This window comes from Scatophagus argus, chromosome 9 (genome assembly GCF_020382885.2).
Source record: "Scatophagus argus isolate fScaArg1 chromosome 9, fScaArg1.pri, whole genome shotgun sequence".
NCBI lineage: Eukaryota > Metazoa > Chordata > Actinopteri > Scatophagidae > Scatophagus > Scatophagus argus.
The window spans coordinates 26,150,392-26,169,358 of NC_058501.1; the positions used below are offsets into that span (position 1 = coordinate 26,150,392).

Genomic DNA, 18,967 nt, shown 5'->3' on the forward strand with positions numbered 1-18,967 from the left:
ACTCAGATCACAGAGTGCAGGTTTACTTACAGTTCCCAGAATTTATAAAAGTAGAACGGGAGGACGAGCCTTTAGCTATCAGGCACCCCTGCTGTGGAACCAGTCGCCAATCTGGGTTCGACAGGCAGACACCACCTCCACTTTTAAGACTAAACTTAAAACCTTTCTGTTTAGTAAAGCATATAGTTAGCACCAAATAAAGTGTGTAGGGCTGGTAGGCATAGTTTCACTCACCTCATGATATATAGCCACAGGTAGAATAGGTCTGACTAACTGTTAATCTTTAAATCTCTATCATAGCTAAGCTGCTATAGGCCTACGCTGCCGGGGGACACAAACATGATCCACCAAGCAGTTTCCCCTCCTCCTTCTCCTCTTCTATCCTCTCCCCTCGTCAGATTAACATGCAGTTCATTATTTTATGTCACTAACTGTGTGTCCAGTGCTCCTCGTAGTCTTGTGTCTCTCCCTCCCTTTCTCTCTCTCTCTGTATCTTTCTGCAGGTATCTCTCCATCCAGATCTTCAAGTTGAACTGTAGCCGGCTCTATGACCAACCCAATGTGTATTGTTGACATCTGCCTGTCATTCCTCTATGTACCGACTATGGGCGGGGTGGTTCTCCCTACGGGCCGAAATCGAACTGATAGGATAGTGATTCTCAACATCACATACAAAAAAGAATACATGAATGTTACAGCAGTTCATTATAAATTTCATTACTATGTCATTTCTCATGTTGCAAATTGCTTTCCTGCCTGTACAACATCCATTGCACGTCTGCCCGTCCTGGGTGAGGGATCCCTCCTCTGTTGCTCACCCTGAGGTTTCTTCCATTTTTTCCTGTTAAAGGTTTTTCTGGGAGTTTTTCCTTAGTCGATGTGAGGGTCGAAGGGCAGAGGATGTTGCTGATGTTATGTTAAGCCCTTTGAGACAAACTGCTTGTAAAAATGGGCTATACAAATAAAGTTGACTTGACTTGACTTGACTTGATAACATCTGACACGTTAAACAAAGTAAACATCATTCAGTGGTTATTTCAGTGTGCAGCAGCTTCAACATGATGTCCTCTTCTGTTTCATTAATCGGAGCTGAGGAAAGTGACGTTTGACTTCTACTCAGCCAACAGAAGCAGGGCAAAGGCCTGGAAAACTCTGCTGGTCCTCGCTGAAACGTGACTGAATGAATGAATGAGGAAATGAAGCAGCCGTTCGGCTCTCTAAAGGGGAGGAAACAGACAGACTTGAACCAGGTGACTTAACTGTTTAAATTTCTATAGATTTGCATAAATGTTGTTTGCAATGCATTTTAACATTACAGTGTCGTCCACTGTGGGGTGGGATAAGAATTTCACCCAAAAATCACATTCATACATGGAATATTATAATGCCACTTTAGAATTTCATTTTCTATTTTATTAACATTTAAATATGGTTCCTTCCAAGTTTCCATAAAACGCTACAATCCAGGGGGCGCTGTTCCAGAAGAGACGGAGAGATGGCTGTTACGACAAAATAACGTCTGACATACGCAGGTCGCAGTCCTGCCCTCACGTGCTGCGTACCGTCACAGGTGGAGGGTCTCTGCAGGGAAACCAGCACTCACGTCCACTGGACAAGGGATGGTTTTTAACTTAACATCTCATTATACACCGAAAACACACAGAAAACAAGAGTTTCAAACTGATGTGTGGTTACCAAAACATTTACTGCTTGAAAATTTATTGCATGACAGAACGATAAAATGATGATTGCACATGCGACACTGCAGACAGACTGAAATCTTCACTGTGCAATCAGTTTGTGTTTTATGTGTTTACAGGCATCATGGAAACGTACAGTTCAACTTACACAAACATCAATCATCTAAGAACAGATTTCTCAATTGTTCGAACATCAATAAGAAAATATTTCTCATTTTTAATAAATTTTCCAGTTTATTCGGTGATTGATTATAATTACACTGTATGAAAGTCAAAAATGGAGGACATGTCAGAGGAACAGGAAAAAGTGCTAAAATTTATGGAATGAAAGATCAAAATCCTCCAAATTTCCATCAGTAAGTGTTTGAATAAAATCTGAGTGGTTTTAGTTTCTGTTTTACAGATTATTTCATGTCTTTTCTCATCTTCAAACCCTCACCGACAGAAACGTCTTTTGGGTGGCAGCTTCTTTACTTTACATGTTGTGATTGGTTCGATGCGGTTGTTTAATTCCTGTCTTATTTGATTTCTGTGAACTGTTCCTGTCACATTTTAAATTTATTTTGTCTCCTGAAAGTTATGCATTTGAACACAAGAAAAAAAGCAGAAATATGAGACCACTCATCAAAGGAGGGAACAAAATACATTTCACTGTTAAACATTTGGAAAGTCATACACAGAGTTCTTGTTTTTAACTTGCAGTCCGCTTCATTTTCTGGGCATAAGAATTACAATAAAGAAAAATCATCCTTTAAAAATGTTTTAATGCAACTCATGTTTAGAGGCTGGAGAGAGTTTTAATTGCTCAGGAGGTTATGCTGGCAGTTCCATCCAAATATTATTCTAATATTATATGTATGACTCCCTTATGATCCTACATCGAACAGTTTGTGAATCTTCACTCCTTCTTTCATGAGAGTAAAGCCTCAAACGAATTCAAATGTTGTGGGTCAGCAAAGAACTGCTTTAAAATATTTTGATGCATCACAGTAAATCCGGCTGATTACTTTCTCCTCATACAATCATTCACTTCCAAAAGGTTTTGATGCCTCATCAAACAGCACAACTTTCTTCATAAAACACTAGATTTTAAAATCACAAAGATCAAGCAGAACAGAAACTTTGGTGCACAGACTGAAAAAAATACACAAACCGAGTGTGTGTGGATCAAACAGGATGAAAGTCAAACACAGTAAACTAAACCTTGCAAAAGTTGAATAATATAAAATGCTCAGGCTTCAAACATAACAATAAAGGGGCAGTCGTGGATCAGCGGTTAGGGTGTCGGACCCGTAACCGGTGGATCGCTGGTTCGATTCCCCGTCCCGGTGTCCATGGCTGAGGTACCCTTGAGCAAGGTACCTAACCCCCACTGCTCCCCGGGCGCTGCACGCGGTCGCCCACTGCCCCGGGTTTGCTGTGTGTGTGTGCACGTCACTTGGGTGGGTTAAATGCAGAGAACAAATTTCGTTGGAGTGAGTTCCCTCCAATGACAAAATATGTCACTTTAATCTTTAATCTTTTAATAAAGTGATTGGTTAACAGGGAGGTCACATGACCGAGCACACGTTTATCACCTGATCACAGCGCATCACCTGTTCTCACTCCCACACGTCACATACCGCAGCAGGCCGTCATCCCGTCTCGTGCAGGAGCACTCGGGGGACCAGAGTCCAGGTCCCGTCTGGGGCCCGGTGACAGACGTTAATAAGGAAGCACAAACTCTCTGTGCCTGAACCCAGCCTGACGGTGACAATATTATCCAATCCAAACTTGTAACTTGTGAATTGTGTGCCACCACCTTTATTTTGAAAGTCTATCTGGAAGGTGCAGATTTATTTTAGTTATCCTGATGGTGGACCCGGCAGGTGAGAGGCTGCCATCTTTGACGAGCTGGGAGTGAGAACACGTCGAGCGCTTCCGACAAAGGCTCATGGGAAAGGCTTTATCGAAGTCTGTGTGCGGAATGTTTGGGAAAAAACTGCCCCTCAACAGAGAAAACATCTCGAAAACATCTTGATTCATCAAAGTTGAGCTGAGGAGCAGCAGCAGGAAGTGAAGTTCACACAGGTCAACTGTGTGTCAAAGAGCTCCACCTGCTGGACAAATGGTCACGCTTTCTGTGGAAAGGGTCCAAGATAAAACTGACGAGTTTGTCCTTCAACAAGACTACGAACAACAAAAATCACAACATTTAATCAAAGATGACTTGTTGTTTCTGTTGGAGGCTGTTCACGTAGTTTTTGCGGCAGACATTCACGAATTTGCTTGGCTGAGCGAAGTTGATTTGTTTCGGCTCAAACTTAAAACATTTCTGGGTCTGAATCTGAACTTTAACGAGGCATTCAGGGCCTGCGTAGAAAAGAAGAATGGTGTCCAGACAACCTTTGTTTAATAAAAACATTATTTTGTGTGACAGTAATGTGTTTTTCTACTCCCTCAAACTGACTTGTGAAGGATGTGTCCCGACCCCTCAGGGGGACCACCGATTTATAAGAAAACGTTCTGGAACTCAAACCTTTGAACTCTCGTTGATTTGAATTGTCAAATTAGGCAAACTTTGTCCAAAAATGTCATAACATTCAGTAAAAAAGAAAAGAAATTCCCTGCTCATTGAGTTGTTTAAGAGCAGTTCTGTGGTTTTAGTGTCTGTTGGTTTTACAATTTTAATCAGGAGGAACACCTGCAGCCCATTCTGTCCAATCAAACACGGAACACACCTGCTGATGGACGCTCTGTGATGTGATCGATTCATTATGGCCAACTGATTATACTGATAATCGCAACACAGAGCGTCCTCAGCGGTGGGAAACAACAGGATTTAAAATGACTTGAAAAATGGACATCAGCTCCACCTCCTGACACCATGTTAAAGGAATAGTGCGTAAAATAATGTGACCTCTGAGTGCAGTGCATGAAACACATATATATGAGCATTAAACAGACTTATTGTGCCCCGCTGTCCGGCACGTTGAGCTTCTCCATCTCTGGTTCAGCCTTCACCGCCACTGGGCCACCATTACTGGACTCTGGCATCCTGTCTTTCTTAAAGGGAAATCCTCGGTTCTTCACAAACAAAATGACGTCCACAACAAACATCACCGTCGCCAGGAAGCCGAATGCCTGGAGGAGGAGAGGACGAACACATTAACGGCATCGTTCAGGCAGGCAACTTATGATTGAGTAGGAAAGGAGACGGAAAACAACAGTAGGTAGGAAGGTCAGGTAAGGAAAGGAGGAGACAGAGGGGAGGAGAAGGACAGTAGTGACAGTATGATGAAGTTTTCTTACCACAGCACTTCTCTCCATAGTTGTACTGCTGTTGTCTGATGCAAAAATGATGGAGGCGACGAAGAACAACAGAGCGATGCCACAAGTGTACACAAAGTCCTGTGGGGGGGGAGGAGGAGGAGGAGGAGGAGGAGGAGGAGATGATCACACCAGTGTGAAAGTCTAACATGAGGGAGAAGATGCTGATTCCCCTCCTAGCCTGGCTCTGTCCCAGCAGAATATAATCCACCAGCAGCTCAAAAACTCACTGATGAACATGGAGGTCTTGTTTGTCACAAAAGCCCTCCATACTGCAGCATATTCAACTCAATTCTGGCTTCTTTGTTTATTTCTTTTTTTCAAAGGTTTAGCTTTATACTGTATTTGTATTTAGCTTATATATTCTATTTTCACTTAGCTTATATTTCTATTTTATCCAACTTTTCATTTCCTATTTTTTTATATTCTACTTATTGCGTCCTAACTTCGCACCATAAACATGTAAATGTGAGCTGGTATGACAATAAAAGTTACTTGATCCCTCGATCAAAACACATTATTTGTCCCCAGGGGACAATTTGAATTGTATTGTCATTTTTACACCTGGTTTCTTATTTTTCTCTTAAAAGCATTTATTTTCTTCTTAAAAGGGTCTGAAACTTGTGTGTACAAGAGCATTTTAAACGGATTTGCGCTCCTCTTAGGACAAAGTGTAAGAGCAACTGCTGCCTGTAGGAGGCAGCATTGCTCTCACAACGAGCAGACTTCTGGGAACTCCGGCAGTAGAAGAAGAGCAGTGGCGCTGGCTGTTCCGGCTGTGTGCAGGTTCATCGCGTGTTGTGGGCCGCTCACAGTCAGCGGAAGACGTTTGTCACGCCCGTTCGGACGATGCCGTGGAGGTGTTGTGTTCCGGGTTGTAAGGGTTACAACGAGGCCAAGTCGATGGGGGTCGTGTTTCATGGTCTGCCGACCAGAGACCCGCAGCGCTGCAGGACGTGGCTGAAAGCCATACAGAACCCCCGATTAGACGAGAACACGCCGGTCTCCAAGTACAGCGGCGTGCGGGTGTGCAGCCTGCACTTCAAACCCGACGACTACGAGGAGGACTTCCGAGCCAGAATACTCAACACTGCGCCCAAGCCGATGCTGAAGAGCGGCGCTGTGCCGTCAGTGTTCCCCGGGAGACAGCGCGGAGAGGCCGGCAGCTCCGGCTCGGCCTCGCCGGCTGCCAAGAGAGGAAGAACGCAGGTGAGTATGACCGACGGTTGTTCTTCTGTTATCGTCGGTAACAGCACGTGAAGGCCCGCCGCTCAGGGGCGGCTTCAGCGAGCTGGGGGCCTCCACTGTGGGGCCTCCTGCCTTCAGCTGCACTTAGCTTTCCTGACTTTGTAAAACTAACTAACTGATAAAGACACAGAAATTTCCTCATCTGTTATTAAATTATAATCGTTCACCAGAAACGTGTTAAATGACAGTTACGTCGAAGTGGTGCAAACAGATTTGATATGTGACATTATAATTCATACAAATACAACAAAACATTCAAGACAAACAGGAAGCCAAAATGTCTGCGATCAGCGCAGCTCAATATCAGTATTGGATCAGTTCAAGTCCTGCCGTCAAAATGTGACTGTAGGTAGAAGTTTGATTATCAGCTAGAAGTCCTGAATGAAATGCACACACAAATATTTGAGTACTTCACAGCTGTACTGCATGTGTACATGCATCACTTTGCACTACCTGCTTACTGCAGTGAATGTTTACCTGACAGAATCTGCTGACTATAAAAGGGAGACTGAGCTGCTTGTCTCTGCCTGTTGAATGAACTTTATTTTCAGCAGAGCATCAGTCCACCTGCTCTCTGTTTTCCATGTCAGGTGATCTGTGGAGCTGCAGGCACCTCCTCCCAGCCGCCTCCTCCTCCTCCTCCTCCTCCCGCTGAGGCAGCAGGAGCATCACAGGAAAGCTTCTGCGTCGTGGTGTCGCTCGACCCTCTGGACCACAGCTTCCCCTCAGAACCAGGGCTCAGCTCCGTTGTGACCTCTGAGGAGTCCGATGAGGACATGGACGAGGACTGCACTGTGGTTTACAACCGCAACCTCATGGAGCTGTTCAGGATGTGTCAGACATGTGGGCAGCCTGTAGTGGACAAGCAGGTTTTCCACTCGGGTGCGCAGATGAGGGTGAAGTGGAGCTGTCGTGGTGGACACTCTGGAACGTGGAAGTCCTCGCCTCACCTCAGAGACGTGCTTCCATGAAGTCCAGCTGCTTACTGCCACTGGTTTTACTGGACTGTCGTTCACAGAGATGTCCGAACCGCATCGGGTGGATGCTCCACCTCCCTGCTGGACTCCACAGTGGACAGCATCCTGACTGGAGCAGGTCAGTGGTTCTTGTTCCACCATGAGACGCTGGTCGGAAAGTCAGCTCAGCATAATTAGTTGTCTCAGGACACATTCCAAACAGAGCAGGACTAGACCGAACCCTTTAATGTAGTCAACAGTCTTCCCCTGGTGCAGGATCCAGTAGAAGAGGGACAGCTGACCTGCCGTCAGTTACAGTAAGCGGCCGGTGATCACGGCTGGGATGTCCAGGCCGGCACATTCTTTGTTCCACTGAAGTCTGTCCTCAGTGCTGATCAGCTTTGTCTTTCTGTTGTCCCTGTAGGTCTTGAAGGTGAGCTGAATAAGGTGCAGCATTTCAGCACACTGCAGTTCCGACTGGAGCACAGCACACACTGCAGCTTCAGCATGTTTCAAGAACGCTTTTCTATTTTCTAACAAGTATTTTTATAAGGCAAACTGGATCCAGCTGTGAAACCGGTGTAATAAAGATTCGGTGTGAATGTGCTGCTTGTGTCCTCAATGTGAACAGTTAGAATTTCCCATAATGCATCACGTGTTGATTATTGCCATGAAAGCCCCCTCAGCTGTCTGCATTATTACGTCGATACTGAGGAAAACTTCAGCACTTTAACATGTGTGTGTTCGCGTGTGACTGATGGTGATGGGTGTATTCTGTTACCTTTGGCCTGGAGCTGCTGTTCTGATAATTGATTCAATGTTTGAGTTAATTTTTAGGTGAAAATGTAAAATATTGTGTGGTTTGAGCTTCTCTGATGATGTGCACCTTTTCTGTGTCGTATCACAGTAAACTGAGTGATTAGCTGAAGATGAAAACAGTCATTGCTTGCTGTCCTACAGTGCGTTTGGGACCAGCAGCGTCCCCCAGTCTTTATGCTAAGCTAACCAGGTGCTGGCTCAGAGGAGGAAGAGAGTGAGAGTAACGAGGGGTGCAGGTGATCCTCTTACCAGGCTGGGCCAGCAGCTGATGCCCACCCTCGTGTGCAGCGGGGTGGAGAGGAGGATGAGGAGCAGCAGGGTGAAGAGGAAGGCTGTGCAGCTGACAAACTCAAAGAAGTAGAGAGCGGAGCAGCTGGCGCAGCTGGAGATCACCTCCTCCAGGATGAAGGCCATGAAGGACAGCACCTGGTGAGGGACAGAAAACATCAGTCAATCATGTCATCTCACCAGGAAGTCAGGAGGCAATAAGACAAAGTCAGACAGACGAGAAACATCGCGGTGAATGTGACAACCAATCGGGAAGAAGAGTCATCCAGAAAACCATGTACACAGTGTGTGTACCACTCACAATGCAAGTGCTGTGGCTGAATGGCTGAGATGCTACATAAAACCATAAGATCCTGAGTTCAGTTCCATAAGGAAGCCTGTCATTCAGGACCAGCACCAGAGTGGGACCTTCAGAGTGTCTGTAACTGTTCCAACCTGAGCAATAAATCCAGTATAAAAACTCAGCTGTTGGTTCTCTGTGTTTTATCACAGACGCACACACAGTGTGGGTGTCCCGGGTGTGTCTTAACCACACTGAGCTGAGTCAACAGGAAGTGGGAGGCAGACCCCCCCCCCCCCACAGGCTGACTGATACAGAATAAAGGCACAACTGACACATGAGTCAGTCTGAGCAGCTGCAGTTTACACCCTCACTGAAGTACCTTTACCATCTGTCTTTCTACCTGTACTGCACTACCTCTCAGAGCACATATGTCAAACTGGTCCACAGGAGGGCCGGTGTGGCTGCAGGTTTTTGTTCCAACTAACCAAGAGCACACCGTTTGACCAATCAACTGTCTGAAGACGGAGATCAGTTGATTAAATGAGTCAAGTCTGGTGTGCTGCTACTTGGTTGGAGAGAAAACCTGCAGCCACACCGGCCCTCCTGTGGACCAGTTTGACATGTCTGTCTCAGAGGGAGGTTCTGTACCTCAGACTCCACTACTTTCATATGACAGCTTCAGTTACTCTGCACACAACCACGTGATGAGTGTGACGTTGTCAGAAACGAGCCTCGCATCTGACGGTTCTCCTCCAGCGGACCGAACCAACAGAAACCCAGAGCTGGAACAGGTCGCAGTCCTCTGAGCTTCCGATGCCTTATTAACACGACACGTACAGACAACATGCGGCCGCGTGGAACATTAAGGTAGTTTTCTCTGGTCGTGTGCTAAACTCCACACTGTGTTCCCACAGCAACACCGACTTTTATAGTGGGAACGTCAGTTTCCTTCAGTCAGAGACAAACCCCCAACCACAGAACTAAAGGAAGTCTCACATCATCCGAGTGTTCGTACCGCAGCGGTACTTCTTACTGGAGCAGTTATTCCTAACCCTAATCCTGACACACCTGAAGCAGGAGGTCCCATGATGCATCAGGGTCAGCATTGCTTGCCTGTATGTAATCCTGAGGCCTCGTGCTGATGGGAGAAACGCATTTAAAGAGAGAAGCTGTACTCTGCCTCCGTGCTGGAAGATCAGGAGAAAAGATTCCCATCTTCACACTTGGATCAAACATTATTCATTACTAATTTAATCATCTAAAGCCTCTTTCTCAACAGAGTTGAACTTCACCCACAATTTCGGATCATTTCACCGCTGAGGAAGTACAAAGTCAGGAAGAGATCATATGTGAAGAAACACGAGTGAGATGTGCTTTGTTTCAGCACAGGACAGAACAGAGAAACACTGACGGCCAGCAGCTGTCATGTCCAACACAGAGAGACTCTGACTGTCCAGGTGAGAAGAGGAGCTGATCCACCTGCTGAAGAAGCTCATATGAATCAGTTTCGCTAACTGCTGTCATAGAGTCTCTCCGCTTCATGGAGTTAAAGCAGGATCCGGCTCCACCCAGCTGCTGTTTCCACGGTAACCGAAACGTTAGTTTGCTCTTCACCTCGTAAGCGTCTTCACCCACTGCCATTTTCTCAGCAGCGCCCGATCGGTACTGAGCGTGTGCGGCTCTCCACAGAGATGAGAGGAAAGTGAGATGGCTCACTCCTACGTCCATCAGCAGCACCACAAGAAAAACAAGGTGCTAAATCCGGTTTCTGTCGGATTGGGGGAGTGAGCAGGTAGATTTAGTGGCCTGAGGTGGATTTTAGTTTCCCCGGGCAGGCTAGGCTGCCTTACTGTTGAGCCCTGGACACGTTACCGCACCACAACTACTACTTTACTTTTCAATTACAGTACTTACATACGTTCACTACTAGGCCTGTCGCGATAAGCAATAAATTAGTTAATCGCATGATAAATTAAAATGAGCTCGATAAATTTGCTGGCTGCGATAATTTCCATTTGCATGCTTGTTTGTTTTCCTCGTGTCTCCCTCTCTCTGTACCAAAGAGACTGGAGGACCAAAGGCTTCACCCCGGTGCGTCGGTCTCCACTGACCCCTCCTGTTAGCTTAGCGTAATGAGGAGTGAACTCTCGTGTCGGTCACGTGCCCGCCGCTGGCTCTCGTACCACAGAGCGTTGCACGAGAGCCCCCAAGCCCCCCCAAACACGAGTTGAGATTTGGAATAAAACAGATGGAACTGGTTTCAAAGCTGAACGCGACAGCTGCAGTGTGGGATCGTTTTGGATTCAAACCGAATGACTGCGGTGAACCACTTAACCTGCGCGAGCAGGTATGTCGCGTTTGTTGTAAAACAGTAGCAACTAAACGCGCCAATACAACAAACATGCATCTGCACCTAAAACATAACCATTTTTCCAGTTTTCCCAGTTGGAACAGATGGGCCGCCTCCGTCTTCCCGACAGTCCAAAATCACTGGGGTGTTTAATCGACAAACAAAACACAAACAGGGCAGTGCAACATGGTGCGCACTCACAGACAGTGTGGTTCGCCTAATCCATAAAGAGATGTTGCCCTTTAATATCGCTGAAAAGCCGACATTCCAAAAAATGCTGCAAACATTTGACAGCCAGTACAAATTGCCTGGGGGAACATACGTGTCACAAATGGCAATATTATGGTTTACCGTGATAATTTCTTTGACAATTTATCGTCCAGCAAAATTTGTTATTGTGACAGGCCTGTTCACTACAGCTCAGATGTAGTTTCAGATGCAGGACTTTTACTGGTGGGGTTTTTTTCACACTGTGGTATTAGTACTTTTACTGCAGTAAAGGACATCAATACTGTCACTCAGGACAGATGGCAGAATATCCTTCCTCCCATTCACATCCTCTTTTTGAGCTGCGTTCAGTGAAGCCGCGGCGCGCAGGCCGGACGCAGCCCCCACCTGACCCCACCCACCATCTGTCGACTGTTGCAACAGCACAAGGTCAGCAGCTCCGAGATCTGCAAACGACAGCTCAGCAGTACTTTCACATCCACTCTGCAGCTTCCTGAACACACACACTGACTCACACACACACAACAGTACGAAACGTGGATTCATCCGCCACTGAAAATAGTCCCCAACAGATTCACCGTGTCCTCCTGTCTGTGCGGCGAGCAGCTGTTTGACATGAAACTACCTGTGAGGTGTTGCTAAAACATTTAGTTCAGAACCAATGAGCTCAGAGCTGGAGACACAGACAGAAAGTGAGACAGTACTGAGAGACGAAATGATGCGCTAATAAAAATATCACAACTCCCTTTACACTCTCCTCCAGGCTGATGGATGGTGTGATATTTGTGTTGTCATCAGTCCACAGTGCTGCTTCATGCAGAAAACAACCACCATGAATCATCAAGGACCAACACATGAAGGTAAAAAAAAACCAAAAAAAAAAACTGGACTCCAAGAAAACACTTATTTTAATCTTAATGAAAAATGTGTTGTAAGAAACTGAAATCAGTTTCACACAGCCAAGAACTCATACTGGCAGAAGCTTTTTAAGGACTAATGCCACATTTTAGAGCTGAAACAGTCAGTGAGTTAATAACTTAGTTAATTGTTTATGGACTGTTGGTCAGACAAATCCAGTCTCTGTTCTATGTTTGTCTTACAATGAACTGATTTAATCAAAGAAACTTAGAAGATGGACTGATAGGTCATCATCATTAGTTGCAGCTCTGCTCTGAGACAAGTGTGGACGGTTTGTGTCCGAAACAAACTGATCTGTGTAAGCAGGCTGAGTGAGGAGAAGCATGACTGAGCATGTGCAGCAGGACACACAGGAAACAAAGTTTTCAGTCCGATATCCAGTTTGCCTCACAGTCCCACACTCCATGAGGAAGCAGAAATGTAAAGCATGTTTCAACAGCCTGACAGCACAGCTGACTCTGGTCTGACGGGTCCCAGACCAGTCTGTGTAAGCCACAAACTGATCCGAGACCAGTCTGTTTGTGGTGTAAACCAGGTGACGCTTGTATTGTTTTGTCATTTCGTGTTCATGTTGAGGACATTCAGACAATTAACTGACTCATGTTGTATTCAGCCAGTGAATGATGATGATGGCTGCCAAGTTTTTATTTGTGTGATGTTATCTCCATGTCTCTGTATGGTAACAAGCTAGCTAGGCTAGCCAGTTAGCTTAACTTTTAGTGAGGCTAAAAGGCTGAATAGTGAGGTAAATAAGATGAATGGCTGGACGAAGTCCAATTTCCTTCATTTAAATAAAGACAGAAATCACAGAGTGTGAGAACGAGGAAAGAATCAAAATTATCAATCACAAGAGATAACAGATGAAACGCACAGAAGATGAAGAGAAGCTCGGTGACGCTTTATTTCCTGCAGGGAGGACGACAGTAATGTTCTCCATCTGAAAAAACACGTAGTCACCAGGAGGACCAGCAGAGGATTTGTCCTCACCATCTTCCACTCACTAAGAAAGGTTCTGCTGCTGCTTTAAATGTCACTCATCTCCCTGAAGAACCTTTAGATGAGCTGACAGAACCTTCAGTCAGAACCACATTGAAGCTCCAAACAAGGAAACAACTTACTGATGATTTCTGATGACTGCCGGCCCCAGAACCGGAGCAAATACCACAGCCCTTCGTGAAGCCAGAACAGCTTATTATTCAACATTAATAGAGCAAAACAAGAGCAATCCGTGTTTTCTCTTTAACACTGTAGCCAGGCTGACAAAGAGCCACAGCTCTGTTGAGCCTTGTATTCCTGCAGCTCTTAGTAGTGAAGACTTCATGAGTTTCTTCACCAATAAAATCACTAACATTAGAGAAAAAAATCAATAAAGATCTCCCCAGAATAGCCGATATACTTCCAGAAACCTCTTTTAATCCTACTCCACCTCTGGACAGCTTCCTGCCCATAGACCTCCCTGAGCTGACCTCCAGCATTAACAAATCTAACCCAACTACATATCTCTTAGACCCCATCCCAACTAAGCTCCTCAAGGACGTCTTTCCCTTGATTGGCGTTTCCTTCTTAGATCAGATCAACTTGTCTTTAACAACAGGTTATGTACCACAGGTGTTTAAAACTGCTGTTATCAGACATTTACTTAAAAAAACCTTCACTTGACCCAGACATCTTAGCAAACTATAGGCCGATATCAAACCTCCCGTTTTTGTCTAAAATACTTGAAAGAGTGGTTGCAAGTCAGTTAACTGATCACCTACACAGAAACAGTCTGTTTGAAGTGTTTCAGTCTGGTTTCAGAGCCCATCACAGCACAGAAACAGCACTGGTTAAAGTCACAAATGACCTCCTCATGGCATCAGACCGCGGGCTTGTCTCCATACTCGTTTTGCTGAATCTCAGTGCTGCCTTTGACACTGTAGATCACAGCATTTTATCACACAGATTAGAACATGAGACAAGGATCACAGGGACAGCAACAGGCTGGTTTAAATCATGTTTAACAGATAGATTTCACTTTGTTCATGTTAATGATGTTTCCTCTTCACATATACGGGTTAACTTCGGTGTTCCACAGGGTTTAGCGCTTGGGCCAATCCTGTTCACCTTATACATGCTCCCTCTAGGAAATATTATTGAGAAACATGGCATAAACTTTCATTGTTACGCTGATGACACTCAGCTGTACTTATCCTAAAAGCCTGAAGAAGCAGAGCTGTTAGCCAGACTCCAGGCATGTCTTAAGGACATAAAGGACTGGATGACCTCCAGTTTTTTATTATTAAACTCAGACAAAACTGAGGTCATTGTTTTTGGCCCCAAACATCTCAGAACTAGAATGGCTGATAATATTCTCTCTCTGGACGGCATTACTTTGGCCCCCAGTACGACTGAGAGGAACCTCTGCGTTATCTTCGATCAGGACGTGTCATTTATCCATCACATTAAACAGACCTCAAAGACCGCCTTCTTTCACCTGCGTAATATCGCTAAGATTAGGAGTGTCCTCTCTCAGAGTGATGCTGAAAAACTTGGCCATGCTTTTGTTACTTCTAGGCCGGACTACTGCAACTCACTATTGTCAGGATGTCCAAATTACTCCATTAATAGCCTGCAGCTGATCCAGAATGCAGCACCTCCTCAACACCACCTCCATCTCTACTCCCCCACCTCCTCAACACCACCACCCTCTCTACTCCCCCACCTCCTCTCCTCTTCTTCCTCTCCCCTCATCAGATCAACATATAATTCATTATTTTCTGTCACTAAGTGTGTGTCCAGTTGTCCTCGTAGTTTTGTGTCTCTCCCTCCCTTTCTTTCTCTCTCTGTATCTTTCTGCAGGTTTCTCTCCATCCAGATCTACATGTTGAACTGCATCCTCTGACAAACCCAGTGACAAACCCAGTGTCTACTGTCAACATCTGCCTGTTGTTCTTCTGTGTAGTGATATTAGAACTAACTTAAACAACATATCAGCTAAAAAAACAAATTACAAATGTACAAATTCCTGCTACACTCTGACTTCTCAGATCTTATTTGTTGTCAGCTGATTCTGGTTTTTATGTCAGCCGAAGGCTTTTCTTTGCCTCTGTGTTTGACGTGTGAAACTGAAGCTGCCTGGCTATGATCAGGCTGCAAGTGCGTAATTAAGGAAAATCACAAATCAGTGAACTAAATCTACCCTTATTTAAATTAGTCTTCATCCTGTTGATTCACTGAGCTCAGATCAGCTGCAGCCTGACGCTGACGGCAGGACCCACAGGGATGACGAGTTAGCTGAGCAGTCAGAAATCAGAAGGTTTCAGGATCCCTGAACTCACCAGTTCAAACACTTTGATCACAAAACGGCTCATCTCCAGATTCTCTGATGGGATGATGAAGCAGGACGACTTGGGGTTGGGCGCCGTTGTCGGGGAGTAAACTTCAGTGGTGTCCATGATGGAGCTGAACAGAGAAATGAGAATTACAGTCTGACAGGATCTCAGCGGGAACGAACAGAACGAGATGCAGAACGAAGTGCTCGTTCGTGTCAGAAGTCAGGCTGTAAGGGTCAGAACAGCAGCTGACCTCAGACTAAAGTCAACACAGAAACGTGCAGAAAGGACAAAGCGTCTGAAGAGAGGAAACAACGCAGTCACTGACAAACACACAAACGCATCAAGAGTCTGCTGGATGTGAAGCTTTGCTGCTTTTCCTCTCAGTGTGTTTGTGATCATGTTAGCTTTGGACTGAACAAACTCTGTGAAGGAGTCACTTTGTCCTCTGGCTCAGTGGGACCACATGTCTCACTGTTAATATAAGTTATTATATAAGTTTGACAAAGCAATCAATCAGTGGATTCATGGAGAAAACAGTCAGCAGATGAATCCAAGAGTGCCGTTTATTTTTAGGGTCACATTTACGACAATCTCACTATAAGTGAAAGTGAAACCGAGCAAGCAGGTAGGCAGCGTGCAGGTGCACACGGTCAGCACTGCTGACAGTAAATTATTCTGTGATAAAACGGAATTGGACACCGTTTCGTTTTTGAAAGCCGATTTCTATGAAACACCAAACTTAGTCTAAATGTTTTGGTGTTTGATAATTCTGATCTGTCAGACCAATACAGGAGCACTGCAGGACGGGACGTGCGCCTTTGCCGTAAACGGAGGCGTGTTCTATTAGAGTCCCTATACTTCATCTGCCACTTTATGTTAGCGATATGCCATCATTCACAAAGCCCTTAAACCACTCTCCGCCGTGTACCGCTTCACATTTTGGTGGAAAAACTTCGAACAAATGGAATAATTTACCATTTGAATTCAGTCCTAAAGATGGCACTGAATTCAACAGACGTTGCTGGATGTTTGTGACAGCTTCCGGAGAAAGGATCGTTTGTTAAATGTTGAGAGACTTAATTCCGAGTTTAAAACGTCGTTTTTCTATACAAACTACGTTAAAAAGAAAACTGAACTTTAAATGGAGTCTGGCGTGTTGTTTTTCCTCCGCAGCAGAGTCTCACGGGCTTGGCCACAGTCTTCAATGGTGGACTAAAATCTGCTAAACTTGCCCGCTAAAACAGGAAGTTAGTGCACAGTGAAAACACCATAAAAGGTCAAGGCTTCATTAATGAACTCACCGTTCAGGTGTCTTCCACACACAATAAAAAAAAAGAAACCTTCCAGTTGTGACGTTAAACTTTAACTTGTCGCTTTGTTTCCTGCTGCTAAACTAACTTCAGCGAAACACTTCCGCATTTACTCCGCTTTCTTATATTCTGTGAAGTCGGGCGGGAAAAGCTAAACTTCCGGCTAAACCCTTCATATTAAAAGTGCACTCCACGATGGGGGAAGTTTTCACTGCTTGGTAAACTTGTTTATCATCGTCATTTCCAAAAGGAAATTATATGAAGACAAGTCAGATGTGTGCCACAGTTCGACAGTCGACAGTTTTATTCTTCAGCAATAAAGGTCAAACTGAAGAAACAAAACAAGGACTCGCAAAACAAATACAAACTCAACAGTTGGTATTGAGTTGAGGTTACGAAGAACAGGGACATTCTACTGCAGAGCGGGTATTTTTACTTTGATACTTGTGTACTTTTCATCCAACTAGTAATAGTGTTTTTCTGCATCGTAGTACTGGAACTTTTACTGGATCTGCGTGCTTCCTCCACCAATGGCACAGGGTGAAGTAAAAGTACTCATCGATATGTGACTTTATCAGACAGTTCATCTTGAAGCTTCAGTGTCCGAGCACACAGTAAGTTTAGTCCAGTGGTTCCCAAGCTGAGGGTTCAGGTCCCTCGAAACAGTCACCAAATAAATCTGAGGGGTCTTCACATGATTAATGGGAGAGAAGAAAAACAAGTTTAGCTTGCTTACGTTGTGCTGCTAATGTTATGATGGCCACCCACATTGAGTCCGTGTCTGCTCCAATTTTTCTGCCTTTTAAAAGCAGTTTTTCTCTCCACTGTGGCCATTTGTTTGCTCATGGCAAAATGTTGGATCTCTCTGTTTTGAAGACCTTCTCTGTTTGGAAAGTGTCATAAAACATATGTTGTGATTTGGTGCTTCATGAATAAATTGAATTGAACTGAATTAACTTTTTCTCATTTTCCTTCTGGCCTTTTCAGTGAGAGACTGGATTGTTTAAACAGTAACTATTAAATTAGGTGAAGGAAAAAGTGGAATATTTCCCCTTAAAGTGGTTGTGGGGTAGCAGCCGACATAAGCAGAAAATGCACACAACCAAGCAAAGTACAAGTACCTCCCATTTACACACAAGTAGATTATTTGAATAGATGCACTGTGGGTGCTTTCCACCACTGGTTAAGGCACACTTGTTCCCAAACACAGTAAATGTTTTGCCATGTGTCTTTGGTACTTCACTGTTCCTGTAGTTTTCATGTTTCTCTCCTACTCAGCCACTCATGACCGATTAACTACATGCTTTTATTCTGAAATGAAACAAAAACAAAAAACAACTTCCGGTGTGGTGATGTTATTTTGGAGCACTTGACTCGCTCTAAAGCCACATGGCTGAGTTTAAATGTGTTGCCATTGTATACCACCTAGAAACTTGGACACCTGGATGTGTTCAAGTGGAATTTAAATACACATTCACACCTTGTCTTCATACCCCATATGTACATTATCATAACTCATAACTTACTCTGAGCTCTGTAAAGTACTACCACAACACTATTACCATTATATTTCCAGTGGTGTAAGAAGTACTGAAGTCATTTACTTCAGTAAAAGTAGTAATACTGTGTAACACAGTGTTGAAATATTCTGCAAGTAAATGCAAAGCACAAAAGTATCATGATCAAAATGGAGGACATCTTGGGACATGAATATTTTAATGTAAGTTGTCAGTATTTTATATTTTTATTTTATATCAGAAAAAAGATGAATTAAAACTCTGCTGTCGGACCACAGGCCTTATCTGCCTTGTGAAAATGATTTAGTGTTTCTCAGTCTGTAGGGCTGCAGTGAAAGAGTTTTAAAAATCATCATGTAGAGATTAAATTAAAAAGTCTATTTAAAAATTTAAAAGTCTATTTTAAAATGTTTGTGAATTTCTGTCCTGAATGCTCAGTAAATTGTACAGTTTTTGGGTGGGTGATAGGTGGAAGAAAGCTCCTCCTCCAACACTCCTCCATGACCTGTGCTTCCTGTGGCTGGGCTGCAGGAGGCGCTGCAGCCCACTCTTCTCTCCTCCTCCTCCTTCTGCTCCTCCTCTCCGTGGTGTGGTGTGTGTGTGTGTGTGTGTGTGTGTGTGTGTGTGAGTATGTGAGAGAGGCTTCCCCCATCAAAAAGCTGCGAGAGGCGGTTGGCGGCTGTAAAGGCTCTCCAGCAGTCAGAGAAGGAGGAGGATGAAGCTGAGT

At 44.5% G+C, this 18,967-nt stretch overlaps 2 protein-coding genes across 8 annotated transcripts; one reads left to right on the forward strand and one right to left on the reverse strand.

The window, feature by feature from the left end:
- Positions 1–3,877: 3,877 nt before the first annotated feature.
- cmtm6 (CKLF-like MARVEL transmembrane domain containing 6) lies at positions 3,878–16,874 on the reverse strand. 2 transcript variants are annotated; one of them, XM_046399450.1, is made up of 5 exons: positions 16,715–16,874; positions 15,417–15,540; positions 8,282–8,458; positions 4,992–5,090; positions 3,878–4,823 (listed from the first exon to the last, which is right to left on the reverse strand). In XM_046399450.1, the coding sequence occupies exons 2-5, from the start codon at positions 15,531–15,533 to the stop codon at positions 4,647–4,649; spliced, it is 570 nt and encodes a 189-aa protein (XP_046255406.1). In that variant the 5' UTR covers positions 15,534–15,540; positions 16,715–16,874; the 3' UTR covers positions 3,878–4,646. The 2 variants fall into 2 exon arrangements, with proteins under 2 accessions (XP_046255406.1, XP_046255407.1); XM_046399451.1 differs by lacking the exon at positions 16,715–16,874 and adding an exon at positions 16,389–16,652.
- LOC124064746 lies at positions 5,705–8,784 on the forward strand. Of its 6 annotated transcripts, none has more exons than XR_006844316.1 (4): positions 5,705–6,218; positions 6,848–7,530; positions 7,638–7,646; positions 8,174–8,784. XR_006844316.1 is itself a non-coding variant. In XM_046399449.1 (2 exons), exons 1-2 carry the CDS (start codon positions 5,859–5,861, stop codon positions 7,226–7,228), a joined length of 741 nt encoding a protein of 246 aa, XP_046255405.1. In that variant the 5' UTR covers positions 5,705–5,858; the 3' UTR covers positions 7,229–8,784. The 6 variants fall into 6 exon arrangements, 1 of the variants encoding a protein (XP_046255405.1); XR_006844318.1 differs by having other exon boundaries at positions 6,848–7,352; XR_006844314.1 differs by having other exon boundaries at positions 7,638–8,784.
- Positions 16,875–18,967: the final 2,093 nt, after the last annotated feature.

Bases quoted from the DNA above. Each gene is read 5' to 3' on its own strand.
- LOC124064746 (XM_046399449.1), top strand. From the start codon at position 5,859: ATGCCGTGGAGGTGTTGTGTTCCGGGTTGTAAGGGTTACAACGAGGCC. The intron at 6,219-6,847 runs GTGAGTATGACC...TTTCCATGTCAG, and splicing joins CCAAGAGAGGAAGAACGCAG to GTGATCTGTGGAGCTGCAGG.
- cmtm6 (XM_046399450.1), bottom strand. From the start codon at position 15,533: ATGGACACCACTGAAGTTTACTCCCCGACAACGGCGCCCAACCCCAAG. The intron at 5,091-8,281 runs GTAAGAGGATCA...CCCCCCCCACAG, and splicing joins TCAGCTGCTGGCCCAGCCTG to GACTTTGTGTACACTTGTGG. The intron at 4,824-4,991 runs GTAAGAAAACTT...CTCCTCCTCCAG, and splicing joins CTATGGAGAGAAGTGCTGTG to GCATTCGGCTTCCTGGCGAC.